This window comes from Sturnira hondurensis, unplaced genomic scaffold (genome assembly GCF_014824575.4).
Source record: "Sturnira hondurensis isolate 20B ecotype Veracruz unplaced genomic scaffold, ASM1482457v3 Scaffold0006413, whole genome shotgun sequence".
Lineage (NCBI taxonomy): Eukaryota > Metazoa > Chordata > Mammalia > Chiroptera > Phyllostomidae > Sturnira > Sturnira hondurensis.
In genome coordinates this window covers 33,430,177-33,450,518 of record NW_028079044.1, presented here as the reverse complement: position 1 = coordinate 33,450,518, position 20,342 = coordinate 33,430,177, and the positions used below count along the sequence as shown (strand labels likewise).

Sequence of the window (20,342 nt, the reverse complement as noted above, 5' to 3'; positions counted from 1 at the left end):
CTCCCAATACACGGAAGGGCTTACCAGGGCTTTCTAAGAGTCAGTGAGCAATCTGTGTATGAACCTTGGACCCACTATCGTTCCTAGGTTAGATTAATAGACTCTGTTGGGTCCAATGCCATGAACCCTGTAAATACAGGAAGTAGGGGGCTGGTGACAAGGCAGAGGACATCGTGAGAGAACTGGTTATAACTCAAGCCTATGCTTCCTGTTTCCTTCAACAAAGAGAGTTAGCTCAGCACCTCCCTGCACCCCTGTAAGCCTTTCCACAGGCTTATCCTCACAGGAGAAGAACCTCCTGCCTGTCTACCTGGTAGAAGTACTGAATGGCAGTGTGGCTCTTGTAGAGTCAACATTAAACAAACCTCCTGGGGAAATGAGGGATGACCCCTAGTGGCAGAACGTGAGCCCTTCACCCAGCGCCACAGGTTTACACAATAGGAGAGCCAGGGAGTTCAATGAAAAACGTGCTGGAGAGTGATAAAGCAGATCTGGACTTTGCGTCTGAAATTTAAACAGTTTGGAGGCTCTCTTTAAGAAAAAGAATGAGAAAAATTTTACATTTGAAACTTTTTTAACGACATGCAGTGATCTGGCCACCTAACTAAATGGCGACTTTTTCCGAGGCCTTGAAAGTTAAAGCCACGCCAGAGACTTACTTGTACAAAGGAAGAGCCTTGAAGTTTAAGTTTTATTAGCTGGACTGCAAGCCTCCCCTGACTGAGCCCCAGAGCTTGTCTTCTCGGAGAGGGGTAGCCTAGGTGATGGTGTTCATGCTGGACCACCGTCGCAGACATGGCGTGAGCCCAGCCCCCAGTGGCAAGCATTTACTGCAAAGTAACTTCCTAAAATCCTTGCTAAACCTTCCAAGGACAAGTGTAACCGGTTCAACCACTTTTGCCCTTTCCATTTGCAAATATCCCTCTTCTGTGATGTGATTAGTGTCACTGGCTCCTTTGTTTTCTGTACAAGGTAACCACCTACAGCAACCTGTGATTAGTAAATGAGGACCATCATGTAATGTGCAGAGAAACCTAAAAAAGGCTGGTCACAGCAAGGGCCAAGGCTTTTGCTCCTCTTGAGAGAAAAGCCATGCTGTCCCTTTTCCTCCACTGGTCTCAGTAGTCTGTGTGAATGTCTCATTTCATCCATAATGACGTGGACACTGCGGGCTGGTGTCCGCATCAGACCAATGGAGACAATGGCAAGGTGGGGAACTGGCACCTGGGATTAACAACAGGAGGCCAGGAAAGTTCAGCTGCACCTCAACAGAGGCGTATGCAATGCAGAGAACACCACCCCCCTTGTAGCAGGGGCTATTAAATCCAGAGGTCACCATGAGGGCCTGAGGTCAGGAAAGCCCTCTTGGTATTTAGATACCAACTTGAACAGACTGGACAGATGGAGCAGAAGAAAACCTGAAGACCACACACTCACCCAACTGCCCAAAATGAATCACTCTAAAGAAGTCATTTAAGCCAACAAAGATACCTGCTACGAGAGAGTAAAGCTTATTTTTATCTGATACCTAGAAAATACGGGTATGGAGAGTGAGAGACAGAGAAAAGAATGAGGGTCGGTGAGACTGACTAGATTAGCCACAGAAATTACTGATAGAACATAAGCTTGCATATTTGTATTTGCTGGGTAAATCTGTGACTTTACTGTGGAGATCTATCCCGCGACTCCACTGCTCAGAATCTCCGAGGGTCTAAACACTCTTTCTTTAGGAAAACATCCACAATCCTTCTTCAGCTTATGAAGACAAGAGCTTCCTTTGGTTTCCCATGACCTAGCACCAGCTACCTCTCAACCTCATGTCCAGCAGTGGGCTTCTTCCTGACTTCTTCCTGGCTTCTTCCCCCCACAGACCTGTTGGACCTTTTCCACTTCTAATGAACCAAACTCAGCAACTACTCGTTGCCTTTGAATTTTCTCACCTCCTTCTTTTCATTGACTGACTCCTTTTCATGTTTAATCTCTCAGCTATAAGGTCACTTCCTTAGATCACTTCTAAGATTTTTTATATTAGGCAAAATCCTAGTGTTGCATTTATTAATCCCTACAGTACTAAAAGAGAGGCTCAATTCCCTTCACAACTTGAAAATAGACTGGAATTACAGGAGTGGGAAAGGGAAAAGGGTCTTCAGGCCCTTACAGGCTTCAGGATGTGGGGTTGGTGGGGTTTCCTGAGGGCAAGCTTGCCCTGCCTTGATCAGGTACTTGTGGGTGTGGACTTGGTCATTACGTTGCTGTCTCAAAGGTCTACCACTCATACCTGCAGTGTCATTGTTTGTGAACTGAGGGGGTGGATCTCCAATCTCCAGTTCAACCACGAGTCCCGTGGACCTCTTCTTCCGCAGTCCCTCCCCTCCTTTTATTTTGCTGATACGGATTTTGTCACTTGGTATCTTCAGGAACAAGGCCAGATTTCTAACCAGATGCTGAGAGCTATAAAAGTCATCTTCTGTGATGGCAGGTATTTGGAAAGAAACAAATATGACTGCGGTGGTGTGGATTTCAACAGGGGTAGTTCCTTTAACCAAAAGGTACAGCATCTGGTAGGTTCTATCAAAGTAGTTTTCACCAAGGACAGTGGAGTTCAGGTCAGGAAGGAATTGCTCTATGAAGGAAAAAAAGCCCAAATAGCTTCTTTATAAGATCACAATTACCATGTAGTATTTAATATTTGTTTAAATTTAGGAAATTCTGACAAAGTTCAACATTATTATTCTTTCATAATAAAGTATGCACACCAAAACCAAAAACTCTAATAGAACTGGCAAGGAAAAATTAAAGTCAATCCTTTCAATAACACCATTAATATTCATTATACTTTAAATTTATTTTAAATAATTCATGATAAAACAATTTTTAAAAAGGCAACCACTGAACATTAAATTTACTTCATAAAACAATGCTGTAGACACAGTATAGATGACGAATAAAATCTATTTAAGAACCAGGGAGCCTACATTATAACACTATTTATAATCAGGGTGTTCAACCCACTGGCTGGGGGCTGCATGCAGGCCAGGATGGCTGTAAATGTGGCCCAACACAAGATTTTAAATTTACTTAAAATATTATGAGATTTTCTTGAATGTATTTAATGTGTGGCCCATGACAACTCTTCTTCTTCCAGTGAGGCTCAGAGACACCAAAAGGTTGGACACCCCTAGTCATATTCAGAATTTTAAAGCCTAGACCAAAGTCATTTGGGGATTTAAAAAAATGTAAATTTAATTTTAATAACCATCTAGTTTGTGCAGTGCTATGTACTAAATCTTGAGGAGCATTTGCCATTTGGTCCTTCTATTTTCACCAATGATGAAGGTATGTAACATAAATAAAATATATATTGAAATATTCCAGAAGGATCTTACATTGATGAAATAGGCTTACATTTCAGCCTGAAAAATCTGTGAATTATGCAAAACAAATTCTACGAGGGGAACACTTTTTGTAAAACTGATTGGGATTATTAGGTTCACAGATGTGAGTATGCAACCCACAGTGTTTATTCTTGTATAATTATGTATTAATTATTGTATTTTCCATATAAAGAACTCTAAACCTGCTTTTGCCCACCCCTATATATGTGATTTTTTTTGGCAGAATGTCAGTAAAGCCTAAGAGATAATACATCTACTAAGACCAATCAAGAACTGAGCCCTGACAAAGGCTGAGTTGAATAGTAGTACTGGAATAAGACGTGTAGGTTTTCAGCACATTTCATAGTAAGGCTTACTAAAAACAAATAAAATAAAATTTTAAAAAGAAGAGGGTGTTTCTTAGGAATGTAATAGACATTCATAATAATGGCATTAAGAAGCCATTTCATTATTGCTATATGTATATTTCTTTAATATCTGCTAGGATAAATTCTAGATTTGGTAATTTGCTTTAAATATTCTATGAATCTGAAGATTCATTCTATGAATCTATACTAAAATTACTGTTACGGGTGCATATACCATTTATCCTAGGTGATTATCCTAGGTAACCATCTCGAGTCTTCCCCAACATGTGAGGAAGCAGAGATATAAATAATAAAAAAATTGGGTGATTTAAAATAATATGTATAGATTCATACGTACTACAGGAAGATTATTTTGCATTCCAAGTGTGAAAGCAGTATGTTCATTTAGAAGCGATCTCACTGCCGGGAGAAATACCTCTAAGAGGCCTCCTCTAAGTGCCCTTTGACACCTATGTAACGAGTTGCTCATATTAAATTCTGCCTGTGGGGAAAGTTTCCACTTTCTTGACTTAAAGGATAGAGTGCTTGGTACAAAAGCGATGTTTAAAAAAACAGTTAAAATTTATGAAAATTAAGTCATAAGTAGGTTCAGTTATGTTATATGTCAAAATAATAAGCCTGGCTCTCTTAGCTGATAAGAGGTAGTGGTTGGCTAAGTGCACAGGTTCTAGAGCTGGTCTGTGCTGAGGGAGTCCTCGCTCTGCCCTTGCTGGCTTTGATATCGCTATGGACCGAACTGCGCCCCGCTTGCCCCACAAATTCATGTGTTGGAGTCCTGACCCCCAGGGCGGCCTTTGAGAGGTAATTAGGTTTAGGTGAGGTCATGTGGTGGGGGGTGGAGGGTGGGCATACCTCAGGATGGATCAGTGCCCCTATAAACAGAGATACCAGAGAGCTAGGTTGCTCTCACACTCTCTCTCTCTCTCTCTCTGCCCTGTGAGGACACCATGAGAAGGAGGCCAGCTGCAAACCTGGAGGAGATCTCTCACCGTACAGACACCCTGATCCAGTACCAGCAGCTTCAACTGTGAGAAAATAACTTTTTTTTAAGCCACTAAGCTTCTGGTATTTTGTTATGGCAGCTTGAACCAAGACAGAGACTTGGCAAATTACTTCACCTCCTTGTGTCTCAGTTTACTTGTCTGTGCCTACCTCATAGGGTGATTATTAGGAAATAGTAACAATGTGTTATTATAGACAAAGCACTTAGAACAGTGCCTGGCACACAGTAATGTCTCTGGAAAGATTAATTACTCATATTATTAGTAGAAATAGATGCAAATGAATATGAATATACATTCATGCTCTCATGTCTGCTTATATTATGATCTACTGCACACATTTATGTGACTGTTAGAGAAGATTACAGGGTATACCTAAAAATGATAATAATTAGCACAGGCAGAATGGAATGCATTGACCTTATTAGTACTGGTTTAACAAAAAGACCTTAATGAGCAGAGACAAATCCTGGTTTTGCAAATATTAGTCAATAGGAAGTTTAGCCTCTTCCACATATTTCATTTAAATCCAGAGTTTAGTTTATTATATTTACTTCATGATGTTTAGCTGATGTAATACTAGCTTTCTTAGCAATACTTGCAGTGATTGCCAATTCATTTAGGCTCTGACTTCCATGAAACAGAAGTAAACCAGAGGTAGAATAAAAATTCTAAGCAAAATTTCTCCTGCACATAGAAATAACCAGACTACATGTGTGGAATGTAACTGTTGTCAGGGGCTAAGGAATGTCCATCATACACCAGAAACCTATAGCTGCATGTGTGCAGATAGATGAGGCTTCCATCAAGAGTGATCTTTTAGGACACACAGGTTATAAATGAACACATTTTAGTATTTGGTGACTGAAAACTTTTATCTTGCATTCATGAATAGCTAAGGAACTAAAAATGTTAATGAAATATTAAGAAAAGATTTTATATGTAATTTACACATACAATGTATATCGTATTTTTCTGAGTAAATACCTGTGTACAGATGTCCGTTAACTTCACAGTGTTTCTGGTGGGAGTTCCATAGTGTATTTTTGGGGCAGACCAATGCATTGTTCACATAGACATCCAAACGCTGCAGTGTGGAAAAAAAAATTCCTACCAGAACAGCCTGTTAAAAAGGAACAACATTTTTGCTTCTTAAGAGAACAGTGAGACAGAACATTAAGAATTCAGCACTTAAAATTGTCCTTCAACTATATATACCTTCTGCAAAAAATTTAAATTTTATGGACTTAGGACACATATTGAACTGAAAATTATTAAATGGACTTACATTCAACCATTCCTAGAAATGTTACAACTTAATTGATAATTCTCAGTAGAATAATGTAATGTAAGAAAGAAATTATGAAAGGAGAATCTCTAAGTTAAATAAAGGCTCTTTTTCAAAGATAACAGAGTTCAATACAGGCTTTCTACTCTCAGGGTGGAGGAAACAGGGGACTTAGTATTACTCTGTGCAATGCAACCGCACAAAACTAGCTACTTAATACTGAAAAAAATGCTTATTTCTGAGACAAATATGGCAGTAAGACTAAAAAAGTCAGCCAAAATAACTCTCCTCTCTGATTCGGTTTTGCTCATTTCCCACATTTATATTCCCCAAATCGCATGCTACTCAGTGTAACCATAAAGTAAGAAGACTGGGTTTTGCAAGTCAGGGAGGAAAATTCTTTTGGGTTGTCCACAGAGGCTCAGAATGTTAACAGTTACGTTACTTTGTAGTTGCCATTTTTATTTTTAAAATTAAAAATATTATCTTTCATTTAAAAATCTAGTGTCTGTCTGAGCCAGGCATTATTCTAGGAGCTCTCAAAAGTCCCTGCCCTATTTAATAAAAAGATTACATTGTAGAGTGAGGAGATAGATTAGTAGGAAGTAATAGATGCTATGGAAAAAAATAAAAGGTAGATCAGAGTATATGTAATTGGGACAGCCCAGAAGAAGGGTAGGCACAGTAGGCCTATGGAGTGAATGGGAGTGGAGGAGATGGGAAAGTAGCCACCTAGGGCAAAATGTTGGAGGCAGACTCAACATCTGAACACAGGCCCAGGTGGTAGCATGTCTGGTGCGTTGAGGACAGCGAGGAACTCAGTGTAGCTGGAAAAGTAAAATCAGAAGTCAGCCCCTGGTGCAATTCTGTCCTGCGTGCCTGTTCTTTGCAACAGAAGTTGTTTGTCTCCGTACGCCTTCCCTCCCACCTAACTCCCACCTAAGTGTGCGCTGCCACCCCATGGAAGATTCAGTGGACATGGACACAAGCCTCCTGAGGCCCTGGAACTACTTTTTTGGTTGTGAACTCAAAACTGACAAAGATGATCACTTTAAGGTGGAAAATGATGGAAATGTGCACCAATTATCTTTACAAATGGTCAGTTTAGGGGCTGGTACAAAAGACGAATTAGACATTGTTGAAGCAGAGGCAATAAATTATGTAGGCAGTCCAATGAAAGTAACACTGGCAACTTTGAAAATGTCTGTATAGGCAACAGTTGTCCTTGGTGGCTTTGAAATAAAACCACCTGTGGTCTTACAGTTGAAGTGTGGTTCAAGGCCTGAACATTTTAGTGGACAGCACTTCATAGCTGTGGAGGAAGATACAGGGTCGGAAGATAAAGAGGAGGAGGGTGTGAAACCCCTAACTCTGTCTGGAGCGCATTCTGTCCCTGGAAGTTGTAGCGGCAAGGTTCCACAGGAAGAAGTAAAGCTTTCTGCTGATGAAGGTGATGATGAGCAGGACAGTGAGGATGAAGAAGCTGAAGAAAAAGCTCCAGTAATCTAGATGAGATACTCCAGGGAAAAATGCACAAAAATCAAACCAAAATGGAAAAGACTCAAAACCATCAACACCAAGGTCAAGAATCCTTCAAAAAACAGAAAAAAAACCCTCCTAAAACAAAAATATCTAATGCTGTAGAAGACATTAAAGCAAAAATGCAAGCAAGTATAGAAAAAGGTCGTTCTCTGCCCAAAGTGGAAGCCAAGTTCATCAGTTATTGTATGTGAAGAACTGCACCCGGATGATTGACCAGGATATTCAAGATCTCTGGCAGTGGAGGAAGTCTCTTTAAGAAAACAGTTTTAAGCCCTGGCTGGTGTAGCTCAGTGGATTGAGTGTGGGCCTGCGAACCACATGATTGCGGTTCAATTCCCAGTCAGGGCACATGCCTGGGTTGCAGGCCAGTTCCCAGCAGGGGACTCATGAGAGGCAACCATACATTGATATTTCTCTCCTTCTCTCCTTCCCTTCCCCTCTAAAGATAAATAAATAAAATTTAAAAAAAGAAAACAGTTTAGCAGTTTGTTACAATTTTCCATCTTATCTCATTTCTGTAATAGTTGATATCTGGCTGTCTTTTTTATAATGTGGAGTGAGAACTTCCCCTACTGTGTCTGATAAATGTTGTCCAGGTTGCATTGCCAAAAATGTGTTGTCCAAAATGCCTGTTTAATTTTTAAAGCTGGAACTCCACCCTTTGGTTGGTTTTATGTATGTATGGAATGTTAGGATAGGACATAACAGTGGTCATGGTCAGAGAAATGGAAACGGTGGAGAGCCAAAAATATACATGTGAAGTAAACCCAGTATTTTTAAATGTATTCTTTTAAAAAAATTTATCTTTAGAGAGGAAGGGAAGGAGAGAAATATCAATGTACGGTTGCCTCTCATGAGTCTCCTGCTGGGAACTGGCCTGAAACCCAGCCATGTGCTCTGACTGGGAATCGAACCACAATCCTGTGGTTTGCAGGCCTGCGCTCAATACACTGAGCTACACCAGCCAGGGCCTAAACTCAGTATTTTAATAAAGTAAAAAAAAAAGTCTCTGAAGAGCTAAGGGAGAGATTCTCACACAGCCTTATAGGTCCCTGTGAGGGTAGGACTCTGCCTCTGGGACAATGACCAACAGGGAAATTGTTGCAGGATTTGTGCAGAGGAACGACCTTTCCTGACTTATGTTTTGCGAGTATCTCTGTAGCTACTAAGGTGAACACAGACAATAGAAGGGCAAAGGTAGAGCCGGAGGAAGAGTTGGGAAGCAATCGCCTTCAATCAAGAAGAGATACTGTTGGCTCAAACTGGACAGTAGCAGCGGAGACAGTGAGAAGTGCTTGGATTCCAGTTATTCTGAAAGGAGACTCAGTGGGATTTACAGATGGATTGGATGAGGAATGTGAGAGAAAGAGAAGAATCAAGAATCGACCCAAGGTTTTATCTTGAGCAACTGAAAGGACAAGATTGCTGTTGCCTGAGAAGGGGCAGGTGTCTCCTTCCATCACTCCTCTCTCCGCTTCACCTCATCAGCATCCTTCCTTCATGCTCCTAGTACTGTCAGACTTTCCAGTCTCATACTCTTAGAAACAAAAATCTCCACTAACCTTACACTCTTTCCCACCAACATAGTATATATAAATTTAATAATCTGAGCTGAATTTAGTTTGTAGCAAAGACTTAACATAAATGAAGATATTTAGGTAACATGCTATGATCTCTGGAGTAAAGTCCAAAGATGTAGTTCCAACACATATAAATAACAGCAGCATGGAAGAATAAATATATACTTTCAGTGACTAGTTTTGGATGTGCATTATTTTCATGGAAAAATTCAGGTTTGCTTCCTAATCACACAAAGCATTGGCCTCACTCTCACGCCTCATACATGAATTGAGTGCATATGGGGGAGGGGTGTTTGGTGCTCATATGTGCTCTCAAGCCGATGAAAACCGTCTGGATTAATGTAGGACCCTGGTGATCCTTGAAAAAGAGCTATGGCTGAAGATGTTCAAGAGGACGGGAAAAGAGATAAAACTCTCAGCACACAGAAATATAAACAAGCAATCAAAACCAATAACCCCATAAGAAATTATTTCCATCCTGCCTTACCTTGTCAGGGTCAACATTAAGCAACATCAGTCGAAGATTCTGAGGACTGATGCCAGTGAAATAAATTTCATAAGACTTGCTCAGAGCCACAATGCTATGAAACAGGGACAGCCTTCTCTGGCAGGTGTATCCAGCACACCAACCATGATCCTGGGGGCCTGAATCCACATAAAATGCAAGTTCAAGTTCCTTATGATGAATGTTATTCATGCACAGTCTAGATGAGTAATTGTATTGAAAATAAATGGCAGTGATCAAGTTCAGCATTTATAACCATTACCCATCTACCCAGTGATCTAAGCTACTTCTCAAACCTTGGCTAAAAAGGAAGGCAGAGAAACAGCTCCCTCACCTACGCTTACTTTTACACTGCCCAGGGTAGGCAGGGTAAATTAATGTGTGGAGGGTTTGTACTGGAAGGTCATTGAGGAAATAGTAGATTTGCATGGTTCTCTACTTTAATAATACTATACATGGTAAGGAAGAAAATGCTTCATCCATTCTCCTACTTAACAGATGTTGAGTTTGGGTGGGAAATCACCTTTCTCAGATTTTGTTGAGAAAAAAATGCTCTGAAAGACTTAATTTGTTAAAAATAGAGCCCGTACTGTACCTGAAAATATGACTATCTTTATGTCTGAACCATCGACTCTTCATTAACTCTTTCTTGCACATACTCATTTGTTCACCAGTTACTTTGTAAATTCAACACACTCCTAAGTTTGTTTTTATTGTCTTTAATCTTTTTCGACTGTTATTTTAATACATTTTTGTTAAAGAGTGTGATTACAGGTATTGTTTGAGGGTTAACATCATTAATGACCTGAAGCAGCCTGAAAAATAACACTCCAACAAACTCTAGAAAGCCAAAAGATAGTGTGTGCTTTTCTATCTGAATTTAGACATTTCTAGAACAGGTACAGCATGACTTTTGTAGCAGACTTCTCTATTTCGCTTCAGTTTTAAAGTGGTTGAGAATATTATACTATACAAAACACTGAATGAGATATGGAATGATGGATTTTTCTTGATGTTTTTATTCATTTACTTTGTTCATATTCTTGGCTTACTTAAATTATTATCAGTATTTATAACTGGACTTCAATCAAATTTTAAACCAATATAAAAATCTGTAGTTCAAGTAGAACATAAACTTTCCCTTGCCGTCCAAAATATAAATCTTGCCGTTAAATAAATCTTCTTTGTGGATTTTTAAAACAAACAGAAAGAAATTACTACATATAAAATGAAAAATTTAGAGTGTAGTGCATCCCAAGTTTTGGTGATTCTTTTAGTACCTTCATAATTTCTGAAGTGCAACTATGATTCACTTACGACTTTTTGAAATTGAGAGAGACTTTTTAAATTTTAAATTTATTTTAAACAAAAATGTCATGTAACTATTATAAATGGGAAACGTGTATTGTTTTTCAGAAAAGCAGCATGCAAAAATAAACAGAATGCAATCTTTCTCCACCACCGAAAACCATCTCCATTATTCAATGAGTGCCTTAAAACTCTTCCCACAGTCTCTCTGCTTTATAAGGTCTGAAAGGCAGCATTTGAAATTGAGTTGATTGTAGGTCATAGAGACCAGGCAGATTGTATGTTGGGGCAAGAGACGGGGGTGGGGGAGAGCTTAAAATCATGTAACTCTGAGACACCTCAGATTTAGCTCATTCTCTTTAACACTTTTTAAAAATAGAATATTTTGCAGGGTAAAGGCTGTATTTTTTAATCTTAGATTATTTCGATACATGTATACCACTGCTGGGGAACAGAGATCTTTCTGATAGAAGTTACATGCCCCATGAACACTTAAACTACCCTTTGTCTTTCTTAGGAACCACTCTCTGAGCCCCTGGGGGGCTATTTCAGGGTCCTGCATGAAGTTCCTACCCTCTGTTTTGGGCAGCTTTTGGAGCTGTCTTATTCCTTGAAAAAGTCTTGATCTGAATTCATGTAGAGAGACCTTTGCCTCTGCTGTGACCCAGAGTCACTGTTGCCAGAATGGAAGGAACTTAGACTCTAGATCTTGACAAAAAGTTCTGGGCGGTGTAAGGAATAAGAAGTGAAAATAAAACACAACACATCATTTCAAGATTAAGTCTTCTAAGGATTTTTGAAAATAAATACAAGTAGGCTGAGAATAACTGTTCTTGAATATTCCAAATAATACATTATCATTTTTTAAAATTTTTATGTAAGGCAAATTGCATTTTTGGAGATAGTCTGTGTAAGGAAAGAGGCCATGTGTTAGCCTGGCAAGCTCAGGGGAGGTCTGCGTGGCAGTGTAGTAAGGTTGCCATTCGGAGACCTAGAGCAACCACAACGGATGGGCTGAAATGAAAACTTTTTAACCAAGATCAGTTGATGGTGAGTAGTCACATCCTAGGCTGGTGTTTTTCCCTAACAAAGATGGATCTTTACCTTAACTGAGCCTGTCTATTGTCTTTTTGCATCTAGGACAACATACTTTTGGAAAGTCAAGGTAACTTCCCTTTCCAACCTCTTGGGTACAGCCATTCACACAGGAGTTGAGACCACAAATGCCCTCATTGTTATTGTTATCATGTTGACTGTGGACTGTTACCTATCCCTTTTCCACCTATGTAAAAGAAGTATGTGTCAATCAGTTTATCTTTAGTCCAATCCCAGAGGTCTCTGGAGCTCCACGCCCACCCCTTTGCTTCCCTCACCCTAATCTATCACCAGTGGACTTCCTGTAATCCCCTATGTCTCCTCCTTTCATTATAATGTATAAAATAAGGTGCTAAACTGCCATTCTCTGTAGCATTTCTCAATCCCTTGAGATTTTGCTTCCAACAATTATCATCTGTTTGGCTCAAAGAAAATCATAAAAATTCTCCACAGGCTTGAATGTTTCTTACGTTAACACTCATGCCAACTTTTTCTTAAAAGTATTTATGTCACTTTATCATTATAAGTATAAAGATTACTCAAGAAATAACTTCCTGCTCTTCCTTCTTCCAGTGGTCAGTTTGGAATCACTGTCCTGGCTTTCCAACACAGGGAACTGGGGAAGAGTCATGGGTCTCTCTTATACATAGCTTTTTCTTACAAACAGGAGGCAAAGAAGTCCTGATGTTTTCTACTTTTACGTGATAAGGAATTTGTGAGATGTCTCCACACATGTAATAAATAGTGAAGGCTTTGAGTAACTCTAGTTTGTTGACATCGAACACCTACCATTAATGAGATCTACATAACCACTGCTCACGATAGCCACAGGTGAGAGGCGTCGAGTTTCTGTGTCGGAATCCAGGCTTTCGATAACCATCATTGCATACTCCATCTCAAAGCACCTATAGCTTTGCCATTCTAGAATGTATTTACAGGTGGAATCTCTAATAATTCCTAGAAACATAGGTATATAAATTTAAGCATGAAATGAAATTTCTTTGCAAAAGCATACACATACTAGCTTTTCTTGTTAGGTAACATGAATAAGTTAAAAAAACACATTATTGGTTGAGTACATCACTCGTTAAACATAAAAGATATATTTTGTTTCATATATTCGAGGACTAACAGAATAATATCCAACGAACCTTTATAAGGTGCTTTCTCAGTGACAGGAATCCTACTTCCATTGGGGAATGTGAACATCACTTTAGGAATTCTGTAGTCCCCAATTCCAAGTTGGCTATTTCCATCCCATTCATATTCTGACTGAGGTATCACTGAACCAGAATTCCCCAGAAAGGAGCCATCCATATCTCTGAGAAAAGATTTCCTTTTTGCATCACAAACCATGTCTACACAATCAGATGGATTTGCCTTCCTGTGGAGAAAGGTGAAATGAATGGATACCTGGATTTCGTGTCCCTACCCTATTTCTAGGGAGCATTTGATTATACTTGAGTATCTGATTAGAGAGTATCCCCCCAAAATTGACTGATTGAATCTTATCACTTCAGACAGGATTCAATGTAGGACCAATTAGCATAGGTAACAAGCATTGTAATGAGGTCTGTTTTCCGTTGTATTGATTTGGTGTATTATGAATTCATTAACATTTCAAAAGGACATGTTACACCTGTGGAATATAAAATTAGAATTCTATTTTGTTGTTCTACATTTTGTTGAATAATAGATTTCATATTTGTGAATAGCATACGATATACTACCATTGCCTCACTGAACAAGTGAACAATTACTGCTCAGAACACACAAAGTCCCTGTGTTGGCAGGGAAGTCTTTATTATTTTCCCTTTCCTTCTCTTTTTTAATGGGTTTTTAACATTATAAAAGTATTGTATGCTTACTGTAAAATAATCTAAATACTTGGTAAAAATTCAGTCCCCTTCACCTTCCTATCTCAAGCCCTTAGGCTTATCAGAAACTGCAGATTAATATATATTCTCATAGAATTTTCCCTATGTGTATACAGATATACTTGGATTGTGGTGTCATACTACATATTTTAGTAAGCATTCTGTAGATACCCAAACTGTAAGAGTTGATATACTATAAACTCATAAAGCAGTTCAATCATAGATGGTATTCCACTTTCATCTTGGGCCAACTGAAGTTTAACTGGTTATAAAAACAAAATAGCTGCTCAGTTTGCAGTGTACTATACATTGTATAGCATACATGAATACAGTATACCTATGCTATATCATCATATATTCTAAGGGGAAATATAACTTATTCCAGAGTTACAGCAACACAATTATAGTGGAAAGCGCCGATCTATTAGATACTATTAGCATATCTCTTCCTTTTTGATATAAGAGAGACAAAACTGTAAGTTAGCCCCTAGTATAATACTGTAATAGTTTTGCAGATGATCTGAATAAATATTCCTGTGGTTCACGTGTTCTCTGCTTTCAAGTATGTGCGGAGTGCTTTTGTAAACAAGTCTGTGGGTAGGTGCCTAGCAGCACTCACATTGTAGCTTAGGGCTGTGCCTGACTTCAGGTTCCAAAGAAACCGAGGCTGAGAGGTAGACTTTATTCAAGTCAGTTACCAAGGGAGTCCTCTCAAATGGGAAGGCGAGCAGCCACACAGAGTGAGGGAAAGCAAAGGGAGATGACCAGGAGCTGTAGACCATCTTCAATCTGACCCCAGTGATCCTCTGCATCAAGAATTGCACCCAGATTTGTTCCCATCTGGAGACAAAGGAACCGGCCTCTTGTACCCTGAATAAATTAGTCATTTTCCAAGGTCTGCAAGGAGGTGGTGGTAGGAAGGGTTTTAGCCTCCTAAAGATATTCCTGTTTGGCTAAGAGCAACTTTCTGGAAAAATGGGAAATTATTGGCCCACATTTAGAGCATTTGGGGACTGGGGGAACTCCCTAGTAAAAAGGGTCTGGAGAAAGCACCAAGAGTATCCAATCAAAGCACACAACTCAAAGACATTGTATTTTATAATGTCATATTTTCTTCATGACCTAGATATTAAAATTATAAAATAAATCTGAAAGATTAAATAAATAGGAGGTAATAACTTTCTAGTGGGCAGAGACTCTATTGAGGAAAAAAAACCAAATAAACAAATAAAAAAACCCACTGCGGTTCAAGGATAATTAGATAACTTGCTATGGGGCTGTCACCCAAACAAAGGGCGATGAAGTCGAACCATTTGTGAGACAGCATTTCTCTAAATAGAGGTCTGTCGACAGCATTATTCCTCATCTTCTCCCCGGACTGAACATGGGTAAAGATCTCTAACAGAGATCTTACCTCCAATGTCTTACCTCCAAGATTGCCTAACATCTAAATTCCTGGTCTGCACCTCTTAGGAAGAGTAGCAATTACTGACTATGTATTTTCAAGTCTTAGAATCTAAGTAGTTCACCTTCTACGAATATTCTGACACTTGACCTTTGTGATTGAAAAGTCACTGTTCTAAGTTTCTGCATATTCTCTGTCACAGTGACTGTGATGACTAACATTTAATTTCCAAGTTCATGTTGGAGTGCATGTGATAAGATAAATGTTAGGAAAGCACCAGGAAACAAAAGAAGTAAGGGAAAGGGAAGAAATGCTAGAAATATCTCTTATACCTAACAACTATTAATGGGGAGATAATGTACAGCACACTTCTAACCCTATTTATGTCTCTAATATTTAATGACAGTGTTATTTATTATACATGGACAAAACAATAGGACAAAACACACATATTGAGGCCTAGTTTATTCAACTTAACTGAAAACATGAATGCGATCGTCTTAATTTCATAATGCTGATTAAAATTGTATAAAAGTAACTGTTACTTGAACATAGCAACTTTCCGAGATCTGTGGAGGGGAGAAAACCCTGGAAAACTCTGAAGGGAGGAAGAAGACTGGGGTTTCATATGTTTTACCTTATGTCAGGCCTGTGTATAAATATTTTTGATTGTTCAGTAGTATCAGCCAGCTGTATGTTCTTCACATGGATTGGGTGCTGTAAGTCCTCATTTAATGGGTTAGTAATGAATATCACATTAGTTTCACCTGAACAAACATTCTTGAATCCAACAAATGTTGACTCTAAAATACAAATAATAGAAAAATAATTGTTTTCTATAGAGGAAGTGGTGCAGTTGCGCTTTAGGTGCATCCCAGCAGACATTTATTTAATACCTTGAACATGAAGCTCTTACTTTTTGTGGTAGGTTAATCCACCAGGACTCATGGGAGAGTGTTGTTTCCCTGTCTCAGCAGCACTGAGTGGCCATTTCCATATTTCTCTGGGCTTGGCCATGTGACTGGATTTGGCCAGTGGGACAAGAGCAACTGTGGTATAAGCAGAACTGAAAAGTGCTTGTGTGTTAGAACTCACTCTCTTGGTGCCCTAGGGAATTCTGTGACTCTTAGCATGTGAATGAGCCTAGCTCAATTCCACCCATTACTCCAGCTAACAGCCAGCAATGACCGTCAATAGGCACCAACCACCAGCCATAAACGTGAGGCCGTCCTAGACTAATCAGCCCCTATCCATCCTGTAAACAGAAGGCAGCCTACTGAATAATCCCAGGTGGGACCAGCAGGAGAACCACCCAGGTGAACAAAGCCCAAATTGTCCGTCCACAGAATCATGGGCTGATAAATGATTGTTTAAGGACTCTGACTTTGGGGATGGTTTGTTACGCAGCACAGGCTAATTGAAATGCGATCGATTTCTTGGCCTTATTGCATATATACCATGAGGCCAAAAGATAAAGTTTATTGGATCCAAAACTTAATCTCCATTGTGCTAACCAATAACTCAAAAATTTTAAAAAAAGGCAACTTCAAAAATTCTTCAATTGTTTATATGCTATCTACTTACCTCTTGATTACATATTTTTCCTCAGAAGATATTATGTATGCATAAATATGAGACTTACATGAGCATTAATAAAACATCACAGTAGCTGCCCTGGCTGGTGTGACTCAGTGGATCAAGCACCAGACTGTGAAGCAAAGGGTCACTGGTTTGATTCCCAATCAGGGCACATGCCTGGGTTGCGGGCCAGGTCCCCAGTAAGGGGTGTGCAAGAGGCAACCACACATTGATGTTTCTCTCCCTTTCTTTCTCCCTCCCTTCCCCTCTCTCTAAAAATAAGTAAATAAAATCTTAAAAAATATCCACCACAGTAGCAGGTACTATTTGTTACCTGTGCAGATCTCCTTTACTGGCCTTGAGTACTCATTCTTAGCTCCTTAAGTGTTGACTGCTCACTACTCACAGTCACCCCTTCTCTGAGGAACTGCCTTCTAACACTTGACTTCTTAGAAAAGTGCTCTCAAGAGATTAGTTTTTAATTTCATTCACAAAATCCAATGGATGTGGTTCAATATTTATAAGCCATAGGGCAAATTTCAGTATTATAGTAAGGTTACAAAGATTTTATCACTCTTTTGGGTTATACTCTGTTACTGATTTGATTTATTTAAAATAAGACAACCAAGGCAATTACAGTGGACCATAAGATTCAATAGAGGCACTCACTGGTTTAAATAAAATATGGTATAATAAAAAACTGGATAGCACAAGTATTAGGTCATTACAAAGCAATTTTATTTTAGGAGTCAACTCAAAATAACAATTTGTTTTGTATTTCTGGGACTTAGTTATCAGAAATACTACGCTGAAACTTAGATGTCTAAGTTATTGAGTCTCTTTCTCAGAGGAGACCCTGGTTAGACTTATCATGAAAGGCAGGCTTCCTAATCTGAAATAGAGAATGGCACAAAGCATTTAAGGAGCAAAATGAAAATAATTAATATGTTCACTGCATTAATTTATGTAGAATTATTTTACATTATTAAGGGGGCAGCCTGGGTCAGTGAAATAGCAACAGATTATTATATGTATCTGCTGATAGTTGTGGGACTTCAGTAAGATTTTGTGGGCTCTTAAGTTATACGAGTTTTAAATTTTTTCAGTTGTAAAAAGATAAAATATATAATCCTAGTTACATGAAAGGGTTTTGATAACTAATAGAAACTAATTAATATGTAATTACTGTAGTAGTGGTTTTTCTGTTGTTTTAGAAGGAAAATTAAATTTCAGTGTTTTAAATATACACGAATTTGGCCAAGGAACCATTCTTGAAATTGACTCCGATGACTGAGTCAATTTCAAATCCATCTTTGATTTCTTGTCATATTGAGCAGATGCATATCCACATTCATTAATCATTTTTTTTACTAACAACGAAACACTATTAGCTATACTCCATGTGTTCTTCAGAGACCTTAACTGAGGCTTATCAAACTACATTTCAACTTGCCTGAGATTTCCATAAGGCCACTGATGGCGTTGTAACTCATGGTCCCTGCGTGAGGCTTCCGGGGAGACATGTTATGTGCTGAAGCAAAGGTAGGCCAGCAAATCCCACTTCTGCCTCCTTTTGTAAAAAGAAGAAAGTTGAAATGTGAAAGTACACTCACACGAACACCATAATTAGAATCCCCAACTTTTTACCTGATGGAGGTCTAGAACTCCGATGGGCAGCAGAAAGTTCAATATTGGGATCATCATTTGTTAGGACATCAGAGCAATTAAATCCAGGGCTACTTCCAACAATTAATGAGTTCTATTAAGAAATTCAAATAGTACAGTATTATATAATACTTTTAATAGTAAAAGTATATATAATAACAATAATTATGTTTTCTTATTGCTAAAGGAAAACATAATAATGAGTAATATTAAATTGTTCTGTTTCAAAAACACAACCTGTAAGTTTGAGAACTGAATCGTTCATTAAAACAAGAGAACAAAGATGTGAAAAAAGATGGGATTTCTTCCCTGAGTGGAAAGACACTCAAAGTGTCAAGGGGCAGATGGGCATGTAAATAATTATGTATAATGCCATGTTCTGCTTCTAGGATAGAAAGACACATGTCCAGGGAACAGCAGGAACAAGAAGAGGAGGGAGTGTCAATACTACCTAAGTTAGTGCAGGAAAAATTTCATAGATGGAATGAAAATGTAACTATCTGTGGCAAAATGAGCAGGTGATAATCAAGAAGAGGTGAGGGCATTGGGGAGGAGAGGGAAGGATGGAGAGCCTTCTAGTCCAAAGCCAATGAGAACAAAGAGAGGAGGTCTGGAATAGCGGGGCAGGAGTCCAAGACATTATTTGTATTGGCCCTTTAATAATGTCATCCTTCTCAGAGTTTCTCTTTCTTTTTCACATGGCTGTAGCCATTTCTTACCTTAATTTGTACTGATTTACTGGAAATTTGGTGAGATATGGCAGCTGGTGTGTAAATCATTGAGAAAATGGCCATTCCATTGTCAACCAGGGTCACATTAGAGATATATACACTCTCTGTGGTCTGCAATACAATTTTGAGTTTACATAACACAAAATACAATAATAAAAGAAAACAAGCCGTCATGATCTTCGATCAATTTACCTGAAAATAAATTCCATAATCCCAGCACATCCAAACGGAAAATCCCTGTATAAGGGAACATTCAGGAAGGCCATCTTGGTTCATATAGATGCCATATAAACCCCCATGGGCTTCATTGTCAAACCACTTTTCCAGGGGATCAGACTGACCTTGGGAAGGAAATACAGAATGAGAAAATTAACATTAAAAGTCATGTCATATACAGGGTCTGGCACAGATAATGCCCATTTTTTAATTATCAAATCTTTTATTAAAAAATCATAAGCCTGTAATTCTATAACATAACAATGTCACACTCAAGCACACCATATGACATTTTAGGTGAAATGTTCAAATTGTTGTCCAACTCGTGCAAGACATTCATGTGCCCCACCAACCATGCTCAAGCAGGTGTTACTTCCGCCCTGTAATTTTACAAGCAGTACCAGTTAAAGTTAAAATTCTTTTAAAAATTAAATATATCATTTCAATGTGAATTTTAACAAGGAAAGAAAATATTTTTATGCTTTGGCCATTTATGATTTACTCTATTTAGCACTTACTCTTATCTAAATTGTCCTTCCACTGCTCTTCAGAATAATTGTTATGCTCATTTGCAAAAGGTTATTTCGTGTTAACATCCTTAACTTATTATATCTGATTAAACTAACCATGAATTTTATCGGAAAGAGTATGAAGTTGGATTCAAACAAGGCTGAACTTGGAACACAGTGACACCTCCTGCTGTTTGTAAAATTCCTCCCCTGCAGACCTTTGGGTCGTTGGTTCCAGCAGGGCATCCATTTTCAAATTAAGTGTCACTTCCGAAGGCG

The 20,342-nt window shown here is 38.7% G+C and overlaps 1 protein-coding gene and 1 pseudogene across 2 annotated transcripts in view; one reads left to right on the top strand and one right to left on the bottom strand.

The window, feature by feature from the left end:
- Positions 1–20,342, bottom strand: part of PKHD1L1 (PKHD1 like 1) — a 142,280-nt gene that overhangs the window by 7,804 nt on the left and 114,134 nt on the right. For both annotated transcript variants that reach the window (XM_037048406.1, XM_037048408.1), the window contains exons 64-73: positions 19,531–19,679; positions 19,327–19,449; positions 18,590–18,701; positions 18,396–18,512; positions 16,002–16,167; positions 13,234–13,466; positions 12,872–13,039; positions 9,662–9,819; positions 5,752–5,887; positions 2,279–2,623 (exon numbers count right to left, since the gene is read on the bottom strand). In XM_037048406.1, coding sequence (XP_036904301.1) covers positions 2,279–2,623; positions 5,752–5,887; positions 9,662–9,819; positions 12,872–13,039; positions 13,234–13,466; positions 16,002–16,167; positions 18,396–18,512; positions 18,590–18,701; positions 19,327–19,449; positions 19,531–19,679 — 1,707 coding nt within the window. The remainder of the gene's footprint in view (positions 1–2,278; positions 2,624–5,751; positions 5,888–9,661; positions 9,820–12,871; positions 13,040–13,233; positions 13,467–16,001; positions 16,168–18,395; positions 18,513–18,589; positions 18,702–19,326; positions 19,450–19,530; positions 19,680–20,342) is intronic.
- Positions 7,013–7,850, top strand: LOC118988606 (nucleophosmin-like; annotated as a pseudogene).